The 23,025-nt window shown below is 39.4% G+C and overlaps 1 protein-coding gene across 5 annotated transcripts in view; it reads right to left on the reverse strand.

The window, feature by feature from the left end:
- The window catches only part of TJP2 (tight junction protein 2), a 63,257-nt gene that overhangs the window by 34,598 nt on the left and 5,634 nt on the right, over positions 1-23,025 (reverse strand). The window contains exons 1-2 of one of the 5 annotated variants that reach the window (XM_063423939.1): positions 20,157-20,373; positions 16,156-16,276 (exon numbers count right to left, since the gene is read on the reverse strand). The exons of 1 other annotated variant lie outside the window; for it this stretch is intronic. In XM_063423939.1, the coding sequence (XP_063280009.1) occupies positions 16,156-16,276; positions 20,157-20,269 (234 nt within the window). In that variant the 5' untranslated portion in view covers positions 20,270-20,373. Of the gene's footprint in view, positions 1-8,366; positions 8,419-8,499; positions 8,678-16,155; positions 16,277-20,156; positions 20,374-23,025 lie in introns of those variants that run through there. 3 more of the 5 variants (XM_063423943.1, XM_063423941.1, XM_063423942.1) reach the window with 3 other exon arrangements.

Genomic DNA, 23,025 nt, shown 5'->3' on the forward strand with positions numbered 1-23,025 from the left:
CTGCTTTTTACCTGAACTTAAACAGTTTACACTTTCAGAAAGTACCTTTAAGGTTGTGATTTTGCTGACATAAAAGAAAAGTAAACAACATGCACACAGAGGGGTTTTATAGAATTAATTCACTTGTATTTCACAGGACTTGAGACCTCTGACAGTATAAGCAAGAGTTAATAATTTCAACTGAGTATGCAGAAATTGCTAGGGATTGTGTGGTGTCTTTTTAAAACAGTGATATTACTGAACAAAGTAATCTTTTTAGCAAGAGATTCACATTCTCATTCTCTCTACGATTATTGTGGAAAGGGGTTACTACAAAAGCAGTCAGCTGAACTGGTTTGGTGCTACCCAGAGCAGGTCATCATTTACCATGATCAGAGGCAGGGATAGGGGCAAAAAGCAGTATTTATGTAGCAGAGTGTAACAAGTTCCAAACATTAAAACTCAGCATCAGTTTACAAACCCCACACATTATGTTCATTAAAAGTACACATGCAAAACTTTCCTGGGATGAGTACTAGGCATGAGTGGAGTAGTCTGCACTTATTACAGCTGAATTCTACTGCACTTAGATGCACACATATGCATCATCAAAAACCAGTACAATATCCCATTACAAATGAAAAAAAAGCTTGTTCAAAATAAAGAGGGGGGGAAAAAAGAAACTGATTGTATTCAAAACACAGCTGCAAGATACCCAGTCTTACCTACTGATACCTACTTAAATCTCAGAAATTCAAATTAGATCTATGCCAGGAGCAAGTTCTCTATCTTTTGCCCAACAACAGTTCTCTCATTGCCCTGGTAAAACTGTTCCAGTGTTCCCCCAAAAGGAAGCAATCAATCTTTCAAAATTTGTGAGGGAACAGCTTCAGTTGAAATAAAGAACTGTCATTTGCGGAAAAAACAAAACAGATCCTATTTCCCTGTTGTTGTCTGTCCGTCGTCCCCCCAGCCATTAAATTATTTTAATTTTTAGAAAAAAGTTTCAGCCTCTTGAGAGATAACGCTCTAACATTTTTTTCATCAGATGTTTTCCTTTTCACATATTATTTCACAAGGATAGCCAGAAGCTGGTTTTCCCAAGTGTCCTAGGACCTACAGCACCAGTCCAGTGGAGGAGCCTTGGAAATTACCATTTACTCTCCCACAGGCGTTGAAGTGGCTCTAAAGAAAACAAACCTCGCCTTAAGAGGCACAGCATGTGCCCAGTAAAGTAGATTTCTCCACCACCCATTTTTAAAAACTCAGCAAAGCTTGAGGAGATAAAAACCTGTAAGTCAACTGATTTCATCTGAAGATCAAAGTTAATTGAGGTAAAAGGCTGACAGATCAGTTATACTTGAATGTTGGATATGTGCATACACACTGGAAAGTGAAGAGTTTATTTGCTGTTTCATTTTCTGAATTTCGTAGACTTTCACCCTGTCACACAGATTATGGTGCTAGGATACACTTCAAGATAGGTAACTTTTGATATACTTCAGGAAGGTAACTGCTCAAGGGACATTGAACTTTCAAGTCTGGCTTTTAAAGCTACCTCTGACTTAGTCAGCCCCGTTCACTTTAACTGTAAACCTAACACATTTCTTTACAGCCACAAGTTTCTGGACCTTCTTTGAGACAGCCACACAAATGAAGTCTGAGAATCTAAAGTGCTACAGCGAACTGTGCGTAAGCTGAGTTCAGGGGACTTGAACTTGTCTTGGCATAATAAAATAAAAATTCAAACATTTGGTTCTGGTATCTTTGCAGTATCAGGATTTGATGGTGAGATAAATCAGACTCAGTAGGTGTACATGTAAAACAATTTCATTAAGCTAGATTTCATTAAGAAAAAATTAAGTTAACTGTAAAATAAAGTAAGTGCAGCCACCATTCCTCAAGTATCTCATTTCATGAATTATTTATTCTCTGCAGCTAAAACATAGCTTTTACTCTTGTGGCATCTTAAAATAATAAAAATAAATAGAAGGAAAAACAAAACAAAACAAAAAGAACCCCCCATCAAACCACTGAAGCACCATATGTATTACATAGTCCGAAGTTCTAATTATAATTTTACTCAACTTCAGCAGTACTGCTACTGTTTTTGAATGCTTCATCTTCCTGCATCCATATTCACATAGCAAACCAAGCAATAGAAGTAACTAACTAGCATCAGAAGATTGTTATTCCATTGGTCATTCAACACCTGCAACTCTGGAATCTGAGAAAAACAAGCTGAGTACCTGCTGTCTACTACTTCCTGCAACTGGTTTTTAGAAGGCCAATTCATTACTGGGATACAATCCAATCAGGCCAGCATTTATATTTAATCATCCAGTTATAATGCAAGACAATTCAAACAATGGAACAATTGTTAGTTTCCCAGCTTCATCCCAAACCAGATTTTCTATCCCAGTTAAGGTTTCTAGTAGCCTTTGTTCTCACCCTATTAATAGAACAGCAATATGCCGTACTCTAAGAAGCATTTTACTTTTAGTCACACATTCCTGTGTGTATATGTTTAAGTATGTAATCTTACTACACACTGTCACATTAGCTTTTATTTCTTGTCTGAAGGAAATAAACCTGACTATAGCTCTGTGTAATGCATAAAATTTAATGGTACATTTGATCATATTTAAGCCTAAAATCCCATAAAATTCACACTATACAATGTATTTCATACAACTACCAAGGCCATATCACAAACATCGAACTGAAGGTCACAATGACCAAAAGATACCAAAACTCTATAAGCTGTTTCGAGCTTGAAGTGAATACATTCAGCATCACTCATATACATGAACAAATAGTTCAATTTATTAGCCAACTTTTCATTGGTTTCCAGTCACACTAGTCATACCACTCTGCATTCCTTTCCTTCTACCACCACACTCCTGCCTTCAAGGTCTAAGCAATTCACCTCTCCCTCTCAAGATGTCTCAACAGTCCACTCAGTCATGCCAGAGAGCATTGCTGAAGTTCACTCCTAAACTTTAACATGTCTTGCATGTAACTAAAATGAAAACAAAATCTTTTGCAAAAGGGAGTTTAGCAATTTTTCTGTATTTCAGAAGATGGAATGCAGAGATGCAAATGCAGATCTGGGGATTGCATTTGAAGCTTTAGGTCTGTAAGTCTTATACTGATACTCTCACAGTGTATTTAGAAAAAGAGGAAACAAATAATCACCCAGCCCTTCCCAAGACCTTATATACCATGAGACAATGGATTAAGCCAGCTGCATCTCCTTCAGTAAAACACATTCAGAATCCCTTTACTTACACCTAACTTTCCTCCTCAGAGCCTCCAATGGAGCATAATTATTTTTTCAAACAACAAAATTAATCATATTAATGATTAATAGCTCTGAATTTTTCTGGGACAGTGTCACCAGCAACCTATCATCCAACATAAAATGGTATTACACTAAAAATCAGCCATACCTATAACACTGATAGAACACTCTCAGGCAAGAAAACAGAAGAGCAGATGAGAGTGGTAGAATGCAGGTATTTTCCATTCCTTTCCCTCAGTTCTTTTGCAAGGCTGGATGTGAACTCTAAGTATACTATGCAGTTATGCATGACCTTGCTAACATCACTACAAAGAATTTACCACATACGCCTCCAGCATATAAAGAAATTATTCCAACCAATACTGTTAATGACAGCAGTCAATAAACTGTCAAATAATCAAAAATCAACACAAGAGGCAGAGGGCTGAAGTCAGCTGTTCCTTTTCTTTCATATCAAGATAGTAACTTTCACGTGTCTGGTTCATTCCTGCAACACTAATCTGAGTTTATCTGCAACCATGGTTTCTTCACTTGAAAGGATGCCAGCAGGACAATTTAAAACTAGAGCCCTTGATGCAATACTTCTACCGAATGAACACTTCACATGCATGTAACATCAATGTAACTTCAGGCATCGCTCCAACTATTAAATGAAACCAAACTGACACATCCCTATGAAATAGGGCCACTTCCACTGAACTGCGAACCCAGTACACAAAGAATAAACTAACCAGAACAAGCTCAGCAAGTGACAGAAAAAAAATATTCCTCCTTTTGCAACTTTCATAAACCACATGAGGCTTTGAAAAGAACTAAGAAAGAAAAACAAGAGAATGCTTTTGCATATGTGGCTGAAGGGAAACTAAACAGCTCAGAATCATTAAGGTTTAAGAGATGTTTCCATTAAATTACCACCCAGAGCAAACCTCATTTTGGTAGCAACTAAAAGTTCATTCTCAACTGAGATTTGGAACAGAAAGTTTTCTTCTTGTGGTCTGAGCCACATGAAAGAGCATTATACACTTCAAGAGCTTTCTGACACACAAAGCAGAAGCAAACCTTAATAAAATGTTCTGCTTTTTTCCCATCTGAAAGAAACTGAAGTTATGTACCTGCCTATAGATGAACAAGCTTTAAAAAAAATCTAAGACCAGTTTGATAATTTTTTAAAATTATTGTGATCCAAGAGTTTCAGTCCATTCTTATTGCTGTAGAAGACATTAGAAATTTATCTACTGGCTTCTACAAGATAAAGCAGGAAAGAAAGCTTGGAAAAGGAGCTGAAAAACCGGTCAAATTATAAAAACAGGGGAGAGAAGTTAATGAATAAAATTTAGCTAATTCTATTGTTCACCACCATAGCAACATTAAATAGACATCATAATAACCTGTCAAACAAAAAGCCATTCAGAATATGATAAGACATCCACGTATGTTAAAACAAGATTAAAATACTTCACATACACCAAAGGGGCAGCAAAGAGGGATGTATCAACAGTATAGGTACTCTGGTACAGGGGGTCTCACATCCTACCAATGGCTTGACAAATGTCTCTAAGGTGCAAGACTCCTCAACTTCTTCCACCTTCTTAACCTTTCCTTAAATCTTTCAGGGACACTGGGCACTGCACACAAACAGCCAGGAAAGAATTATTGCCAAAGGGGAGCTGGGTGCACAGCAGCTATTGGAAATGTCAGTAGGCATTCATCTGCAATCAACACTACGTCTTTAGAAGACTGACACTGGGATTTTTTGCCCTAATGTAACACATCATACTGAGGTAAGGCACATACAAGTATTTGTCAACTGCCAGCAACTGAAAGGGAGTTACTGCCAAAGTACCGAGTCACAAACAACATCCCCACTGAAAGACTTTTAGAAGACTAAGTGTTAGATAAAAATTTACAGCTAAACTATAATTGTTACTTAGCCCACAGACAAAACAAGTATAGTTCCACACAGAAAAAACGAGTTTTTATGCATCATCTAAAGAGCATGCACACACATGCTACCAATTAGCTATGCTACTGTCACTTCAATTGCTTTAATAATGTATCAACTCTTTGAACAGAATAACCAAAACCACTGACCACTTTTTTTCTGGAGTAAGAATTACTAAGGAAAACAAAGAAATTAAAAATGTAAGTTATTTTTCATCCTGTTCTGTAACTCTTCAAAAAGCTTCTGAAATACTGATTGGCCAGAAGAATCCTCAGCCATGGCCATTAAAAGAAACCCACATCATCCACCAGATTTTTGCAAGTGCTGAACATAGAAAGAGGAGCAATCAGTGCCAAGCACTGACCCGGGCAGAAAGCTTCTCAGTTCAGTCAAAGGCCAACAATTTGCTTCTCAGAGCTTTGTTTATGGAGCCTAGAATCACAGTCTAGCTTGACATCCTGTATTATCTCTGAAAAGTTCATACTGACTAAAAGACATAAGGGGTGAGCGTTTGGAATGCTCTCTCATCACAGAATAGGCACACATCTGCAAGCAAAAGGTAGGGCAGGCTAAATATATACATATTATTAAGTCATAAATAAATGAATAATGAATAGGTGCATTATTTCTTGTATCTGTATTCAGATGCTGTACATCAGAGCTGGTTTCCTTCCAAAAGTTGGGGGTTTTTTTTAATAGTGTGTTTTTTTGACAAGAACCATCCAAAACTCAGTTATGAAACACTTGCACAGTACTCTATCAGATCTAGAGACTCCAGTGGTAGAATACATAAAAAGACATTGCTCTTTGATTATTCGATAGGGCACAACAAAAAACACAAACATCTGGAAAGCTGCTGCTGATTAGCTGCCTGTTTAGGTAACTGCTAGAACTGCAGGCTTTGAAAGAGCCTGCTCTTCTTTACTATATTTTGAAGATCTGGGATAGAGATGCCTGAAGAGTTCATGAAGGCATCTCTCCTACTATTTATTAAGTTAGACGATGCTTTATTCTCACAAAGCAATGAGAATAATTGCATTTACATACTGTTTTCCACTGTGCACTCCAGTTAGGATACATTCAGGAGCATAAACATAAATCTGCCTGAAGGCTGGTACTTGCAGTATATGTCTCTCCTATCAGCACAGATCACATAAAGTTCTTGAGAGTTCTTAATTTTCACAGTAAGAAATACATTCCAAATATGGCTTTAAAAAATGAAGTGATTCTAAGTTCATTTGCAATTTTAACTGCCATGAATTACAATCAGAATTCCCAGTACAGTTATAAATTTTATATTGTTTGACAACTTCATTACGAAAAATAAAGAGGAAGTTAGAACTCATAGCTGTAGTATCTCTCCAGGTTTTTCTCTCTCTTTTTCTACAAAATAGTAGTATCTCTCTCTTTTTCTACAAAATAATGAGCAAACTGGTGTTTTTATAAAAGAAATGGGATTGTGGCCTTATTAGCAAATGTATTATAAGAAACATACATACATACCCCTTCAGTAGCTACACTGACCATGTCTCCCCACTTAAGTTCAGTCCACTTAAGAAACATGAGCTTTCTCTCAGTCTCACACAATAGGCAGAAAGATCAGCCAAAGCTCCCATTTTGCTGACTGAGAAGCTGGCACTGAATTCATAACCAACACAACCAACTTCCATATTACATGGACTCACAGCTGTGAACCAAAAAGAAGTTTTAACCAAACCATTTAATTCTTATTTCTTTACATGAAAGGCAGACCTTAAAATGGTTTGAAGAAATGCTATACGCTCAGTTGAAACCTGACAACCCACACTTTTTATCAAGCCAACAGAAACATTGCCATTAACTTCAAAAGGATTCCACCAATATTGATAAAAACAGGCCAAAAAATGTTGTTATTTGAGACAAATGGAAGGAGACAGACAACAGAGTCTGAAACTACATTTGCTTGAATACACTGCGAAGTGTCTTACTTCAGGAATCATTTCATAATGGCTATAACTTCCTTTAAGTGAAGTATTTATATTATCTATATTATATTATCTATAGCCATATGAAGTGTCCATTTATAAATACAGGCTTTGTAACTCCTGTAGCTCAAACGTGCATGAATCAGACTTTCCATCCGTCTCAGGACAACACATGTAAACCTTATCCTCAAGAGACCCCTGCAAGGCAAATCACCAGCACGTTATTATAGCTGTTTCTATTCTCTCACCAGAGCCATCAGCAAATGATTATACCTACTTACCAAATGTACTGGAGCAACAGAGTCAAATACGCTGGGATCTGTGTCAAAGGACTTACAAGAAGGATTAAGAAGAGATGAAACACTCAGATACAGGTGAGGATGAAGATAACAGAATAAGAAGAGTGGAGCAGTTACCCAGATCAACTGCACAACCTCTGCAGCAAAACCCCCTAGCCAAACAAAAAACCCCAAGCCATCCAATCAAAAAACAACCCAAACACACAGAGTATGGAAATAATCACATAAAATAATCCACACCGCAAGGATACTTAAGAGTACTGATTACTCTACAAACCACAAAACAAAGTATGAGGTGTAAACAAGTGTTTATGGCTTCCATCCACATTTTAGTGGGGGTGGGGGAAGTGACTATAGATAAGTTCAATTTTTTGGACGCTGGCATGCACACCTCACCACCCCTTCACTCCTGAGAGACGCTGTCTACTACTCCATAGCCACACTGATTACTGCAGTTCAGCAACTGACAACCTTAAAAAAAAAGAAAAAAAGCCCGGACCGGTGAGAGGGGGAAGTGGTTTTAAACTTCTGAGCTTGTTTCTCCAAAGAAACTGAGGTTATCGTCGGTTAAAACCTGGACGCTGACCCCAACCAGTACATAAATCTACATGTGCATTCGGGCGCCGCAGGAACCGAGCAGCGCTTCGGAGGACAGGCTGCCTCTCCGCTCCCATTTAAGTGGAAAACACGCGGTATTCCCACGGCCCTTGGTTCCAGCATTGTCTCCGCCAGCCCGCGCCGGTGCGAAGCGCGGAGCAGACCCGCAGCCCGCCCTGAGCGGGTCCTCCCCCCCGTACGCGCGGCTCCTCCGCCGCAGGGCGGGCGCTCCCGGCGCGGCTCGGGGTGCCGCAGGTGAGTCCCGCGGGCTGGAAACACACCTGTGGCCGCTGTTACTCGCGCTCCGCCCCGCCCGCCGCCTCTCCGCTGCCCTCGGGGCCCACGGCCGGGGCAGGGGCCGAGAGCGGTGGGTGAGCGCGGCCGGAGGAGGAGCGCGGAGGGGATGCTACCGACCTGCTCCGCCCCCGCCGCGGGCTCCCGCGGGCCGCTCCCGGCGGAGCCCTGCGTCGCTCCCATAGTAACATCGCCGGGCCCGCGGCCCCGGGGGCTGGCCGTCAGTCCCGGCAGCCTCGGGAATGCTTCTCCCGCCTCCGCCTCGCGAGGGAAGCGGCCGGGCCGCTGGCGAGGGGCTGCGGCGGAGCCCCGCGGGGGCGACCGGAGCCCGGCAGGACAAAGCCGGCTCTGAGCAGCCCTCCACAGAGAGACTTTGTCCTGCCGGGGCCCGGCCGCCCCCGCCGCCAGCCAATCATGCCTGTAAACGCCCCGGGGAGGCGAAGAAACACTTCCATTCTCCCTGGGAAGAAAAGAATTGTTATTCCGCCTCTACAAAAATATTTCTTGTGTTCCTGCCCTTGGCAGCGGCCAGCAGCTGACGCCTGTCACAGGATAAACGGGAGAGATGGGGGCCGGTGGCCCAAGCCCGGGCAGCATTTCTGTCATGAAGCTTTCGGACAGTATCCACAGCCCTGTTCTGTCAGACATGCGCCAGTCACGTCCACCTTTTCTGTCAGTGTGTTTTTAGGAGGACGTGATGTGAAAGCCTCCACACAGCGGACGGACTCCTCACGTCCACAGCCTTGGTCACATTTCCTTCCTACCACCTAACAACCTTACACATCGGTCTCGAAAGTCCACACCACTGCTATTAATTTAGAGACCAAATTGCTTGCTTTGGGCGTGTAATTACATATTCTTTAAAAAGCACGTTATTGAGTTAACTCTTCTCAAGAGCTTGCAGAAATGAGTGGTCACTAAAAGCACTAAGGAACACGATATGGGCAGAAATTCAACCACATTATATTCAGAAATAGAGACTTCTTTCCCAAGTGCTGCTGTCTTCCTGGCTTTATGCTATTTTGGGGGTATGAGGCAATACTTGAATCAACTCTTGGAAGGAAGAAACTAAGAATAAGAACCAACTGTAAGGGAAAAACTCTTAAGCCAATTTTTTTTAAAAAAAGAAAAAAAGTGAACAGCCCATTACTCTGTATAACCTACCCTCAAATTTGAAGATAATAAGCCAAAAAATGCCAAAGGATGAACTTTGCTCTTCTTTCATGCTGTTCCTCCTCTCAGTTTTACAAGTGAGTGGTACCATACAACTTTTTTTGCAACACTAGCAATCCAACATATGGCTAAAGTCAGGTGCACTTGGGAAAACAAAGCACAGAGGGCCAGGTTCTTCACACACATGGAATTCTGTGATAGCTTCTGGCATCAAGAATTTGTCCATGAGATACAGCATGGCAAGGCAAAACAACTGTCAGTCTCCACACCCAGTGCACACCTCTGCAAACTGGAGGCAGCTTTCCAAAGAGCACTGTTTCACACCATCAGCACAGAATGTTACATTATAGCATTAGCAGAGAAATCCAATGTCCAGTACTTGTTGAAATGACATGACACAATAAAATAACATGATTTTGCTCCAGACAACTAATAGTTTTAGATGCAAAAATGACATTTATTTTAAGCTGGACAGCAATATACTTTTTGACAAGAAGCGCTTTTCCCAGACATGAGGTGGGGCAGGATAAAGAGAAGCCACTAGATCTTTTGACTGCCATCTCTTAACACATACAACAAAGTTTGTGGCAGCATAAAGTAAAGCAGCAGCCTCCTGAAGCTGCTTCCTTCCACACAGATTCTGGCAAAAGATGAAAGCTACCACTGGATTCCCCTACTAGACACAACTTCTTGGGGAGAGCAGGCAGTGCCAGTCAGAGCAATCTAAGGGTCTGCCTATCCTGTCTAAGGCCAAGAAGGATTATTTGTGTTCCAGACAAAAGCTGTGGCTTGACCTAACAGGTCTTTTTGGCATGTTCTGTGGCTTCATCAGAGCCACAATGTGTTATCACTAACAAAGGCTACACTTCCTTGAGCTGTAGGGCACAAGCAGGGTTAACACACTAAGCTAGCCTGAGGTAAGCATAACAGAGATGCAGGAACTCACCACAGTTACACAAGCCAGATAGGCTGGTTTTCAATCTCTTACCATAAAATACCATCTGGGAAGGACCTATCAGTTTGTCTCTATTTAGTTTCCTGCAGTAATAGATGGAAAATAATCCATGTGGGCTTATCAAAATATTTTCCATGTTTGTCTATAAAATTTCTCACTTTTAATCCTTTCCTGTTTTCTTTTCTTTTTTTTTTTTCTCAAACTAAACAGCTACTCTGCCACAATGGGCATATGAACCATCCCATACCAGCCTACAAATGTGAGCACTAAGCAGTCTCTAGCACTCATGCTCACTCTAGAGCTTGGCCAAATGCCCAGATGCTCATAGAGGTGGCATGGACTGATGTAAGAAACAGTGTAGTAACAATTGCCAGGTTTCTTATCCTGCAATGCAACCACCAAGAGCAAACTTTCAGGCCTGTTCTTTGACCAAGATGTCCTCCCAAGAGGGATATGCAGAAAGGCCTTATGAGAGGAAGATGTTGCCAGCTAAACAGCAAATGCAAGGATACCAGTGTAAACAGCAATGAGAGTTGTGCGAACCCCTCCAGCACCTGCCTCTTGTGGTAGGAGAAAGGGGAGCAGGTTCTCAAAGTATTCACCTAACAGCTATTCCATGGGAGGACAGCATCCCTATTCTCTTCCCTTGTAAGCCAAATAAAACCAAACCCCTAACCTGCAGCTCAAGTATATTGTTTACCATTAGGTATAACCTCTCCTGTCTCATCTTCTCTGAAACACCACAAGACCTTCCAGTGTGAATACAGAATACCTATAAACTAGACAAAACTCACTTGGCACAGCAACACAAGGAGAAGAGGGCCAGGAGCCCCAGCCAAATGGTCTGATGTGCCTGTGCAGGTCCCTGAGCACCCCGAGTGTTTGGAGGCATGGCTGCATGCACATTTCCATCATTGATCTCCCCCTGAAATGGGAGGCACAGGTCCAGTTGTAGTCAGTCCTGCAAGGGATACTGCATCATGAAGAGTAAAGACTGGGTATCAGCACCATGTTAAAATTATATGAACTGGGCTACACATTTGCAGCTCTGTTCTCTGCAGTATTTAGGACCAGCTATTCTGCAATAACTCTACAAAGCAGCATCATCTGCAGGGGATTTCACGGAATGTTATGTAGGCATACAGGAATTTTAAAATTAACTTCAATAGAAAGATTATTGGTATTAACTTTATAAAAAACATGCAAATAACTTACATTTCCCATTGAGATTTTCAGTTTAAGTAACCAAGGGGACATTGTTTGCCTACAATCAGATTGAATCCATGGTCTATGTAGCACTAGTTTAGAGAGATCACTTGCTGTATCCTGAGTCATGCAAAACCTAGGACGTATTCCATAAATTATCTAACACTACTGTGAATGAAGCAGTTATGCCACTTCCAGCATGCACAGAGGGAACACCCATTTAACACCACACTGGAAGATGCACATTTAAAACAGCCAGCTGCCCTCACAGTTACTCTAGCCAATTGAGTAGGGCTATTCTGTAACTTGCCTGAAGGAACCATGTTGTGATTCAGGTTCTCTCCGCCTCCTCTCCACCATCAAGCCTTTTAACCTGCCCCTATGACAATCTATTATTTTTCTGTTTCTTTGAATGTTAAAGTTCAATACTTGGTAGTGTTGCTAGACAGCATGGCAAAAAGGCAACCTCCTTAAAGAGCTGGGAACTGATTTCAGAAAGAGATACTGGGAACGTAGGCTGCTAGTCCAGTTGTGGAACTATCTGAACAGAGATTTTGCTCTTGTTTTTAAGCAAGTGTTCATGATCCTGTCATGAGAGACACTGTAGAAGCTTCTAAAAATACCATGTTGTCAAACAGCCTTTCCCCCTTCCCTTCCAGGCAATCTCTTTAGACTGCCATTTGTCATCAGCCTGCAAAATCACACAAATCAGTCAGCCCAGTCCTACTTAAATGATTCATAAATCCAATTACGTCTGCTTCTTTATATAGTAAGTCAGGCCCTAACAGATTCAACCTTCAGGATTAGAGAATGTGTAGGTAGCTGACCTCTGACTCTCAGGAACTGCTCAGGAGCTCCACACATACGGTTCAAACATGCAGCTCTACACTGGGGTTGTCACATATATGGCACAGTAATCCTAATCTTTATTTTGGGGGGACTGGAGGAGAGACACCTTGCATACTATCTCAGCACTTGCTACCACATGTAGAGAAGTGAGTCCAGTGGAGGGTCACCAAGATGGTGGGAGCTGAAGCACTGGCTCTGCAGGAGGAGGCTGTGGCAGCTGGGTTTGTTTAGCTTGGAAGAAGGATGGCTTCAGGACACTCAGCAGCAGCCCGTTGGGGCTGACACGATGAGACTGAAGAGATGAAGCCAGGTTTTTAGCAGTAGTGCAAGGTGAATAAGAGACAATGGGCCAAAGTTCAAACAAGACATGTTCAGAGGTACATAAAAGGAAAAAATTTTCCCCGTGAGGACAGACAAACCATGGGCCCACTCCAGAGAAGTTGTACAGTCTCTGTCCTAGGAGGTTTTCAAACCCAACTGGGTGAAGCCCCAAGCAACTTGTTCTGATCTCACAGATGACCCTGTTTTGGGCAAGAGGTTGCACAAGAAACCTCCTGAGGTTCCTTTCCACCTGAATTATCCTACCATTCTGGAGTTACTGCATGACACAAGTGCCAGCTTAAAGCAGAATGATGCAATTATTATCCTGCCCGTTGTCTGCACTTCCAAAGTACAGTTTGTGATTATGCAACATAAAGATTTTGGCATGCAGCTGCTGGGTCTGTTGGCTCTCTCTGATCTAGTATAAGGATGAGCAGCTATACACACTTTGCAAATCTCAAAGCAGGAATATTAAGGCTGTTATTTTAGAAAGCACAGATGTCCCAGGAAGAAACACAGAGCCCAACATACACAACATCCCATAGTTTGTACATATTTTTTTGGGGGTATCAAATCCTCTGTCACTTACAAGGTGACCTATTTTGATGTTTTGAAAAGCAGAATATTTAATTTTTTTTGAAGCTAGACACAGAGATTTACTGAGACCTCAAACTGCTAAAAATTTTACAATGTAGAGAATTATTTAGAGCAAGAGGAAGTACTGCTCTAAGCCAATCATAAATTCAATTTCAAGTTCACAAAAGAATTTGAAACACACTGTTACAAGCTGAACAGCTAGGAACAGCATTGGACATTAACAGTATGAAATACAGTAATATCTATATTTTTATAATGCAATGTAATGTATAGTTTCCTCAGTGTTTTGGACAGTCATCAGTTCTACTAGATCCCACACACTACAAGTTTGTTCTGCTTTAGACCAGAAGACTATTTGTTTTGTTTGTTTCTACTTTCTTTTTGCAAAGAATATGGCAATTAGAAAAGACAGATGCATAGCATATTCATAGGATAAATAAAACAGAATGAGAATATGCAGAAGTGTTTGGTAATAGTTAATAAAAATTATAGTTCTGAGAAAAAAGAAATACAGTCTATTTGTTCTAAACACATTTTCATCTGAGCAATGTCTTAAATTACACTGCAGTTCCTTGAAAATTACTCTAGTAAGGCAAGCAAATGGAATAGTTTGACCTACTGCTAGAGAGCAAAACAGGGTCTTAACAGTGACTCTGCTTGAACACACACAACCCCCCACCCATCCCCTCCTCTACAGCCTACGCAAATTGAAACAACTTCCCTTAGCATAAGCCTTTCAACCTCTACTTCTTTAAGAAGCTACAAAAACTAGCACCATAATTCTAAAGAATGAAATAACAACGTAGTTTAAACACATCCAAGCCACACAAGTGTGTACTGTTTTTCTCCCCAAACACCATACAAAATGTGTATCAACACTTGCTAGGAAATCTCTTCCCCAACCCCAACATTTTCATTTTAAACAGTCGGCACATTCTGCTTGAACATTCATTTTGCTTACATCTCATTTCCTTCCTCTCTTCTCTATGTTTCTTGACTACTCCTGGCAAGGCTGTGAAACAATCCTCTGCTTTTAGCTATTTATCTGCTAGAAGTCAAGCCCTACAACATCAAAGCTTTACCATGGTAATCAACTGTTATGGCTCAAATTAATTAAGACAACACAATAAAAAACCAAAGATCTCATTCTCATGGAGATCATTATGCTTATTAAAAACAAGTGAAAGAATATGCAGATTACACAAGACATAACATACACAAAGATGTGTTGCTTTTTTTCCTTGTGTATAAGGGTAATTTGAAAAACAAAGCTCTGGACAGCAGTTCTTCAGCCAAGTTAGTTCTTTAGAGCACGAAAACTAAGCTCTGCCTCTCCCCATCCTATTTATACTGGCAGATCTCCTGCTGACGGGCTTATTAAGAAACAAAGCAGTTCTGCAGCCCTGTTCAGAAACAGCAAGGTCCCAGCTAGGCTACTAATGCCCACTTTTGGGTGATGTTTTTTGCAAATGACTAAAGTGAGCTGGCAAGAGTCCAAAGGAGAACAGCAAGAACAATCAGGTGGAAAGCAGATGGCCACAGCCATAGCAGTCATTCATTCGCCAGTTCCACAACTCCTAGAAGCCCACAAAGCAGCTCGATGTACCTTCAGAGCCATCTTGACCTTGCTGATAAATGGTTCTGGAGTTTCTTTTGCTAAGAGTTGAGTTTGCAACTATCCGCATTCCCTGATGTAAAGTTTGCGTACCATACCATTGACAGTTTTTGTTTTGAGGAAAATGTCAGAGGCTGCTCAAGACCTCAGCAGAGCCATTCCTGCCTAGCTACATTTCACTGATATTCTCAAATCAAATTTTCCCTCACTCCCAGGAAGTTAAACAGAGAAGTACCTTTGGTTAAGTATATGACAAATTAGAAAGTCAGGGCAGCAGATAGGAACATTTTAAAGTAAATTACTAAAGCAGCAATAGCTATTCATCTTAAGAATGAAAGTCAGTTATAGTTTTGCAAAACATCAGCATAAAAACCTTTTCCTCTCTTAAAATCATCATCTGTTAATGACTTACAAAAATAAGCCAAGCATGTCCAATCAACACATATAACTAAGGATGCATTTTATTGTCCTTCTGGAAGCACTTGAGAAAAGGTTTCAAAAGCAAGGTTAATATGCCAAAAGGATTATATTTACCTTAATGATGTACTGTAAGAAAATATGCAGCAAAACAACTCTCCCTGTGTGTGGCTATTCTGTTTCCCAGGACTGACTGAGTCACTTAGCAACTCCCATGAATATTGCCCTTTGTGCTTAAGGTAAATTATTTATCCCCAAGTCCATGCTAAATATTTATATTTGCTGAAGACATCATCATAGATTATATCCATTCTTTACCAATGTTTAGCTTACAGATGAACTAGTACAGGCCTGTGCATTATTATTTGCATAACTTTAGCAGAATATTGACTTCATTGCTGAAACCTCTCCTCTTCTAGAGGCCTGTTGTACATCAAGTTCTCAGCAAATGTGCATGCAATCATTTTAAGTTTCTTTGAGAATTCAAAAGAGCTAGTTTTAATTTCATATTATTCTACTAAGTACAATTTCTTGCGACTTTATAAAAACATAGCTGGAAGAATGTGCATCTTAGCTAGCACATGAGAACAATGCATCATATTTAACTAATGGTTAGGTCTAACTGATACAACTTGACTAGTACCTTGGGAGGAATGACAACCTTTGAGTGCCGTGGTCTACTCGCTGTGCGATGCTTTGGGCCTGATGTACAGCTGTGCTCCCAATCCCACTCACAAGGAGATGGCAGTGCAGTAGTTTGGTGCCTGAAACACAAAGTTTCATTTAAGTCATGTATTAAGTCTCATTTAAGTCACCACAAAAGAGTGCTTGTGAAGCCTGGAACACTGAAGTCCTAAAGATAAAGAGAAGATAAAATATATTTCTCTGCTTAGTTTGACATGCTTTAGCTTTCCTGGCAATCAAGTGGAAATCGTGCTTGAAAAAAGGAGATGCTCAGCAATATTTACACACAAGCCTACATGCAAAGCAATCAATGCATTTTTTGCCAATGAAATAGGGTATTGACAGGAAGCATAGTTACTTTGTTGCACTGGTCCTCTGCACAAACCATCTGGCTTTTTGTTTTGATTTAGTTTTGGTGGGACTGTCTAGCTTGCACAAGGCTGTTCACAGGAAAGCTAGTAACAGCATTGCATCTTGAGCATAACCTCAGCAAGAACAATTGGATACATGCACTCCAATGACATTAGATGGTAACTTAAGAACTTCAGTTGCCAAAAGATTGAAAGAAAGCAATTCCCAGTGTAATCTACCCTCCTTCCCCTGCTCAACAGGCTTTAGCTACCCCTCTTGGGCACAAGTAGCATGTTAGCTTTCATTCAGCATCCCAGTCACAGGGCTCCCCTTCTCCCTGACCCCTTTCCTAGTCTTTGATTAGCCCTGGCAGGAAAAGAGAAAATGAATGGTTTCACTAAGATAAAGAAGGAACTTTTGCCAGAAATAGAAACACAAGCTAGTGGTTAGGGTTTGGTAGTGGCTTTTGTTTTGTTTTTAAAACAAACCAACATGCAACTCAGTAATTTTAATTCTTCTCTCAAAAACCTCAAAATTTTTCCAAAGTGTTCCGTCTTCAAAAAAGGATATAGCCAGACCTCTCTAGAAAAGTATAGTAGTTATTCTTCTAGCAGGTTTGAGTTTGTTTGCCTGTTTCTGATCCTCCCACCATCTCCTGCAATCTACAGATGATTTTTCGTAATGGTTAATACTCCATTAGTTATTTCTAGATGGCTTGAGAGATGTTAGAAAGAGATACAGAAAGAATTCTGCAGAACTTCCCTAACTGTCTAAAAGTCTGGCCCAAATTTTGATGTGTCTTGTGTGTGACACCCACTTTTCCCTGAGCACAAATATAATGAGGTCAGAGGTTTGAAAATGCAAAATTAAAATTTCTAAAATATTAAAAAAATACACTTTGTTTCAGATAAACTTTTTAAAACATGCAACAATGCAACCACCTGACAGACATCAAACCTAGAAACTAGAAGGTTATTTTCTCCCCATACTCTTCCAGCATAAAAGCATCTTTCTAAAAGTAAAATACAGTTTTAAATCAAGGCATGATTTCAGAAGTTGCAGAAAAAAAAGATGCTTCATATGAATTTATATGACCATCAAAGAGAAGCACAAGCTGTACCGTGCATTCAAAACAAACTTCAGCCTTATTGTTCTAGGCTGTGCTCAAAATGCTGTTCTGCAGGCTGCAGAAAAGTCACACAAGCAAGCGAAACCTAACTACCACTGCTGCCATAATTTTCTCTCTGTCAGACTTTATAAAAATCAATTTGTCACAGAAATCACCTCACTATTCCAAGCAAAGATGAAAGTAAAAAACTTAACTTTGTAATGTCTATGATTTGAAAATATAAATTAATACCTTAGCAAAATAATGTATATCCCTTACCTGCTTTCTTTTGTTCAGTAATCTGGGTTTTTAAGCATAATTGTTACAATTTTCAAACTGGCTCTGGACCTAGCATCACACTAAAGCGCTTTTTTGTTTTAAGAGCTGTTTAAGAAAAATGAAGTGCTTAATTAAGCACTGGAATTTGTGCAGTGAGGAGCTGACAAATAAGGACCTCTATACCCTTTATTCAGTATTAGGTTTTGGAATGTGTCTCGTTATGTTACAAATTTTCCCCATACACACACACTCACACTTTTATAACATTTTATTTTTACAAAGAATGTGACTGGGTACCTCTAGAAATTGAGTGATAAGCTGATCTTAGTAAAGTGTGTTATTTATGTGTTTATTCCATTCATATAGAATAAGCAGTATGCAGCTAAAAAAGAACAGTGCTTTTTTTGTCAACTCAGTTTACTTTGATACAACTGCTGGTTATCAACCTTTCATTCCCTGAAAGTTTTAATAAAAACATAAAAAGGATCCCTATTACAGTCCAATGACAACAGCTTTTCTGCTTTTCTGAAACTGTTGGAATGGCAAATCCAAATATAATCAAAATACATCTTAACCAGTTTAAAATTCCAAGTGTGTACAACAATCACATTAACTAAACCTCTCCCTGAAAACAAGCAGATGTCCGAATAAGAATGCTGGCAATAAAAACAAATTTTAACAGTGTATTTTGTATTTTGATACTGACTAATACCCAGTAATAGATGAAAGACAAACAGTCAAGTTACAAAAAAATAGACATTACAGTTAATAAGTTTCATTTATAGAGGCTTTGATTCAAGCTGTGACTCTGGCCAGGCTAACCTACTTGAAAACAAAGAAGAATTCTACAAGAATATATCATTACTTCCCAACACAGCTTCTCAAAATAGCAGGAGAAATCAGGTATCATTTTATCAACATATAAAGAGCAGCTGAAAAAAATCAAAGATATTTGCATGTACATAATTTATATGGAACAATCAAAGGAAGTCACAGTTCAGCAGACTCCCGCTATCCTGAGTCCAAATAGGCTGCACTAAGAATCCCTCTTAATGGGCAAGTTTATAACAAAAAGCCCTACAAGCACTCATTAACATGACACTGGAAATTGAGGACCAACTTAAAGAACACTTGTGTAAATAAAAAGGTGCAAAGCCATTTCCATCGGTATATTTTCCAAACTAATTTTTGTGGTTCTGGTGATAGATCTGGAAAATAAAAATAAATCACATGGTACTTAGTCATTTATTTGCTTTTACTTCACCAGTAAAGAAAGCACATTTGCAGAAAAATTACAGGATAAATCTGAATTCAGTTATAGTGAAACAGCCACAATTATAATCCAAGTTCTCCTTTGAAGTCTTGCTTACACAGAATGATTCCAAACCAATAGAAACATACTAATTGGTCTTAGACAAAAGCTTCTCATACTTTGCACTCCTCTGCAATGTCTGAAACAAGGAGACAACATTCTGTTTTATTACAAAAATACGAGACCAGAAAGACTGTGAAGACATCCATCCATCCGTGCTATTTATACAGGGGCAGGTGGGAGAGAATGACAACTCCGTTTTCCATGCCACATACTTTTTGGTGGAAATAGTTACATACAGAAGGTTTTTTCTGAAGCCTTATACTCAAGTTGTGTGGTACAAGAAAGCACTCTGGATTAATATTTTAACAAAAATCAAGAAAACCTTCTTGTAGGGAAACAGTATTCCTAAGTATGATGAACTTCTGCATCTAAGCAGGGAAGTTAAGTTGACTGCACAGATAAAAGTGGTTTTCCTTGTCTAATTTTAGAAATTGCTTCTCTGACAGATAAAAATTAAAATATGTATATTTTTAAATGAGAAGAGGGGAAACGCAAACGCATGCATCAGGTTAGTAGCAAGCAAAAAATACAAAATAGACATTTCATTTCTGATCTAATGAGTATGCATGTGTTTATTCTTTCTGTTCTTCACCAAACTCCTCCACTTAGAACTAACACTTTCTCCTACTTATTTCTCTAGCCAAGGACAGGTAGTACGCAGAAATCTCTAATGAAACCACTGAGTTCAACCACAACTACTGAAGATACAGATCTCAGAAGGTACAAAAAAAGATTACCTGTTTTATGAATAACTCTCCTCTTTCTGATAACAAGTTTTAAAAATGCATGATTCAAGGTGAGCACAATTTTTCCCATAGTTACTCACTGATTGCTTTTTAACACTTACCCTGGATGCTGCCACAGATTTGCATGTCTACCCTCAGGAAGCAATTCTCTCTTGTTAAGGGGAGTAATACCTATTGCTGCTTCTAAAATAGTTATGTATTTCTTGTACCGCATCCTGCCTTTCTCAAGAGTTCCACCACGCTAAGTTATCATCCAAACGCAGATGCTGGAACTGAAGTCATGCCTCTTCACTGATTTGAAATGCTGCTTTTTAAAACATGCTGCAAGTTTGATGCATAAAAATAATGCTTTTCCCCCCTCTTCCAGGCTTGGATAGTTAGTAGAAGAGAGAGAGAAACCAAAGAAAAACTCCTACCAGATTCCCCAGAAACGTCATTGTTACGTAATTTGATCTTTGAATAAGACACTAATGAAAATGATTGAAGAGACAATCACAGTTCTAAGCCTGGCCGGATAATGCACACTCCCCAATTGACTAATCCTTTGCTAAATCTCTGCTGTCTATAATCTTTCAACTGCTAATGGAGCACTAGGTAACTTCTTTGTCAAATCCATCCAGGGAATAAAAGAGATCTGCACAGAAAACTTGAGATCATTTTAGACAGTGACAGACAAAAATAGCTTTTGCCTTAACTTTTCTCACCAGAAAGCACCAGAGCACCAGAAAGCTCCCTATGTTACAAGTGTCAAAAGGGATTTAGCTGATCTACTCAGAAAAGGCATGGAGAAATACTTCTTTTCGTGGCTTGTACAGAATTAAGAAAGCTAGAGACTCCCATTATGATACCTACTAGTCATTCAAATGTGCCTCACATGATGCCAGAAGCCACATCCCACGTCAGAATTGTTCTAGCGATGAGGTAAGTAACTGTGTGTGCCAAAGATCTCAGGTATGAACTACAAAGGTGGAGACAGATGCACATGTTGAAAGACGTAACGGTGACATTTCTGAAACGCTGCAGCACTGTCAAATTGCAATATTCAAAGAGATGTCGTTGATTGCAAAACTAATCAAGGAAATGTTGATATAATGCTTCTTAGATAGTAAGAAATGAATGTTTATATATGTAGCTATATAGATATATATAGTTACATGTATAAATATTATGCATTTATGCAGTAATAGAGATAAAAACATAGAAAGATGTGACAGGAAGACTGAGCCTGGGACCACGGCTCCCTCTGTAAACTGTGCATTACTTATTCCCTAGTATCATTAGGCATGTATTTCTATTGGAGTGATATTGCATGTTCCTTATTTAGAAACCAAGATGATTTGTAAAATATTTAGCTCTTAACAAAAGGATTTGTATAACTATTTCCAGATCCTACATTACTTAAAGTCCTGCATTAGCCATATTTGGTGTTTAATAATCAGATTTCTAGGTTATGTTAGCACATGCACACACTGAACTATCTCAAGTAATTAGTAAATAGCAATCCATGTGACTGATCTTAGAAGAGCAAAATAAAATCAAGCATTTTTTAGATTCAGGGAATACCACTACAATAGTCAGAGAAAAAAAAATATTCACCTACATAGTTGCAGGCTGATAAGGAATAAGCAGCCTGAAATGCAGTGATGTTTTAAGAAAAATAATTAATATATTAAAACCATATGAATTAATTTACACAAAAAATTACTTTTCCATGTCCAAAAAAGAAAAAAAAATCACTTAACAACAACTTTAAACATCTGTATACAAAGCATTAAGAAGCTTAAGAAAGCAGAGTAGTACTAGAAGCCTGAAGCACAGCTAACGTCATTAAGCCCGTAGGCATCCTGACTTCTGATCGCTTTGGTAGCTCTATCGTAAAGGCTGAACTGAGAAAGAAGAAACAAGACAAGAAGTGAGCAGTTTTTGACAATTCCAGTACTCAAGGATCTTCTGACTGTAGAAGTCCACGACAGTTCAATTTTACTCAAAAGCAGAAATATTTTTATAAAATCCAGTCTTCCCTCAAAGTTGGTTTCATTAACTTCGGTATTACCACAATTTCTCCTATGAAGTTTTGGTATTTCTTTCTGTCCACTTTCTCCCTCAACATTTCTTTAACTTTCCCCTTATACATTTAAGAAATAATTCTTAAAAAAACTTTCCCACAGTAGTTTTCAAAGCCAGTCCTATGCAAAATCTGAAAAGCTTTAAGCGCAGCCCTCGTTCATCTTTTGTTTCTTTGAGCAAAGCATATTAATTCTGGCTAGAAAAGGAGCCTCATGACTAATGTACACCGGGAAGCCAAGCCCACACAGCAAGCACAAGTTACTCCCAAGTACTGCTTTCGGTTAAACAGTGAGCGAAACCTCCAGGTATCTAGAGGGAGAAAGACTGACTCACAGTTTATCAACTTCCTTCTACTTTATTTAGAAACAGAAGTTCAAAGCTGCTACATGCATTGTTAGTGAAGGAGGACTTTTGTAGAGCAAATAAAAACTCTAAAACGTACCTTTCTCCATTGTTTCCTGCTGGAGAATTATCACCTACTCCACTTTTTTTTGGCTTTGGTATTTTTTCAGGAAGAACAGAAACCAAATTTTATTGGAAAGAAAACAGCCCAATTTGCCTAACTGAGAATACACAAGTGATGCCTCGGAAAGTACAATGCATTTCTGAGAATCGGGGAAGAATGACAGAGCTTTTTTCTCTCTTTTTTTCTCTGAAGAAACATTTATGAGATCAAAGCAAAAACTTTCTTTTGCTCTAATGCTCAACAGATGAAAACAGTCATACACTGTTAATTGGATGTAGAGCATACTTCTTGTAAACTGATGGCAGAGGCAGGATCACATCTTCAGTCACTTCAGACCCAGCTGAAAAACCATCAATACACAATGCAGCAACAAAATCCTTTCCTTCTCATGAAAAAAACAAAATCTTGTTCTTTCTTATCTTTCAACAAAAATCTGT

The sequence above is a fragment of the Prinia subflava genome, chromosome Z, assembly GCF_021018805.1.
Source record: "Prinia subflava isolate CZ2003 ecotype Zambia chromosome Z, Cam_Psub_1.2, whole genome shotgun sequence".
In the NCBI taxonomy this organism is placed as follows: Eukaryota; Metazoa; Chordata; class Aves; order Passeriformes; family Cisticolidae; genus Prinia; species Prinia subflava.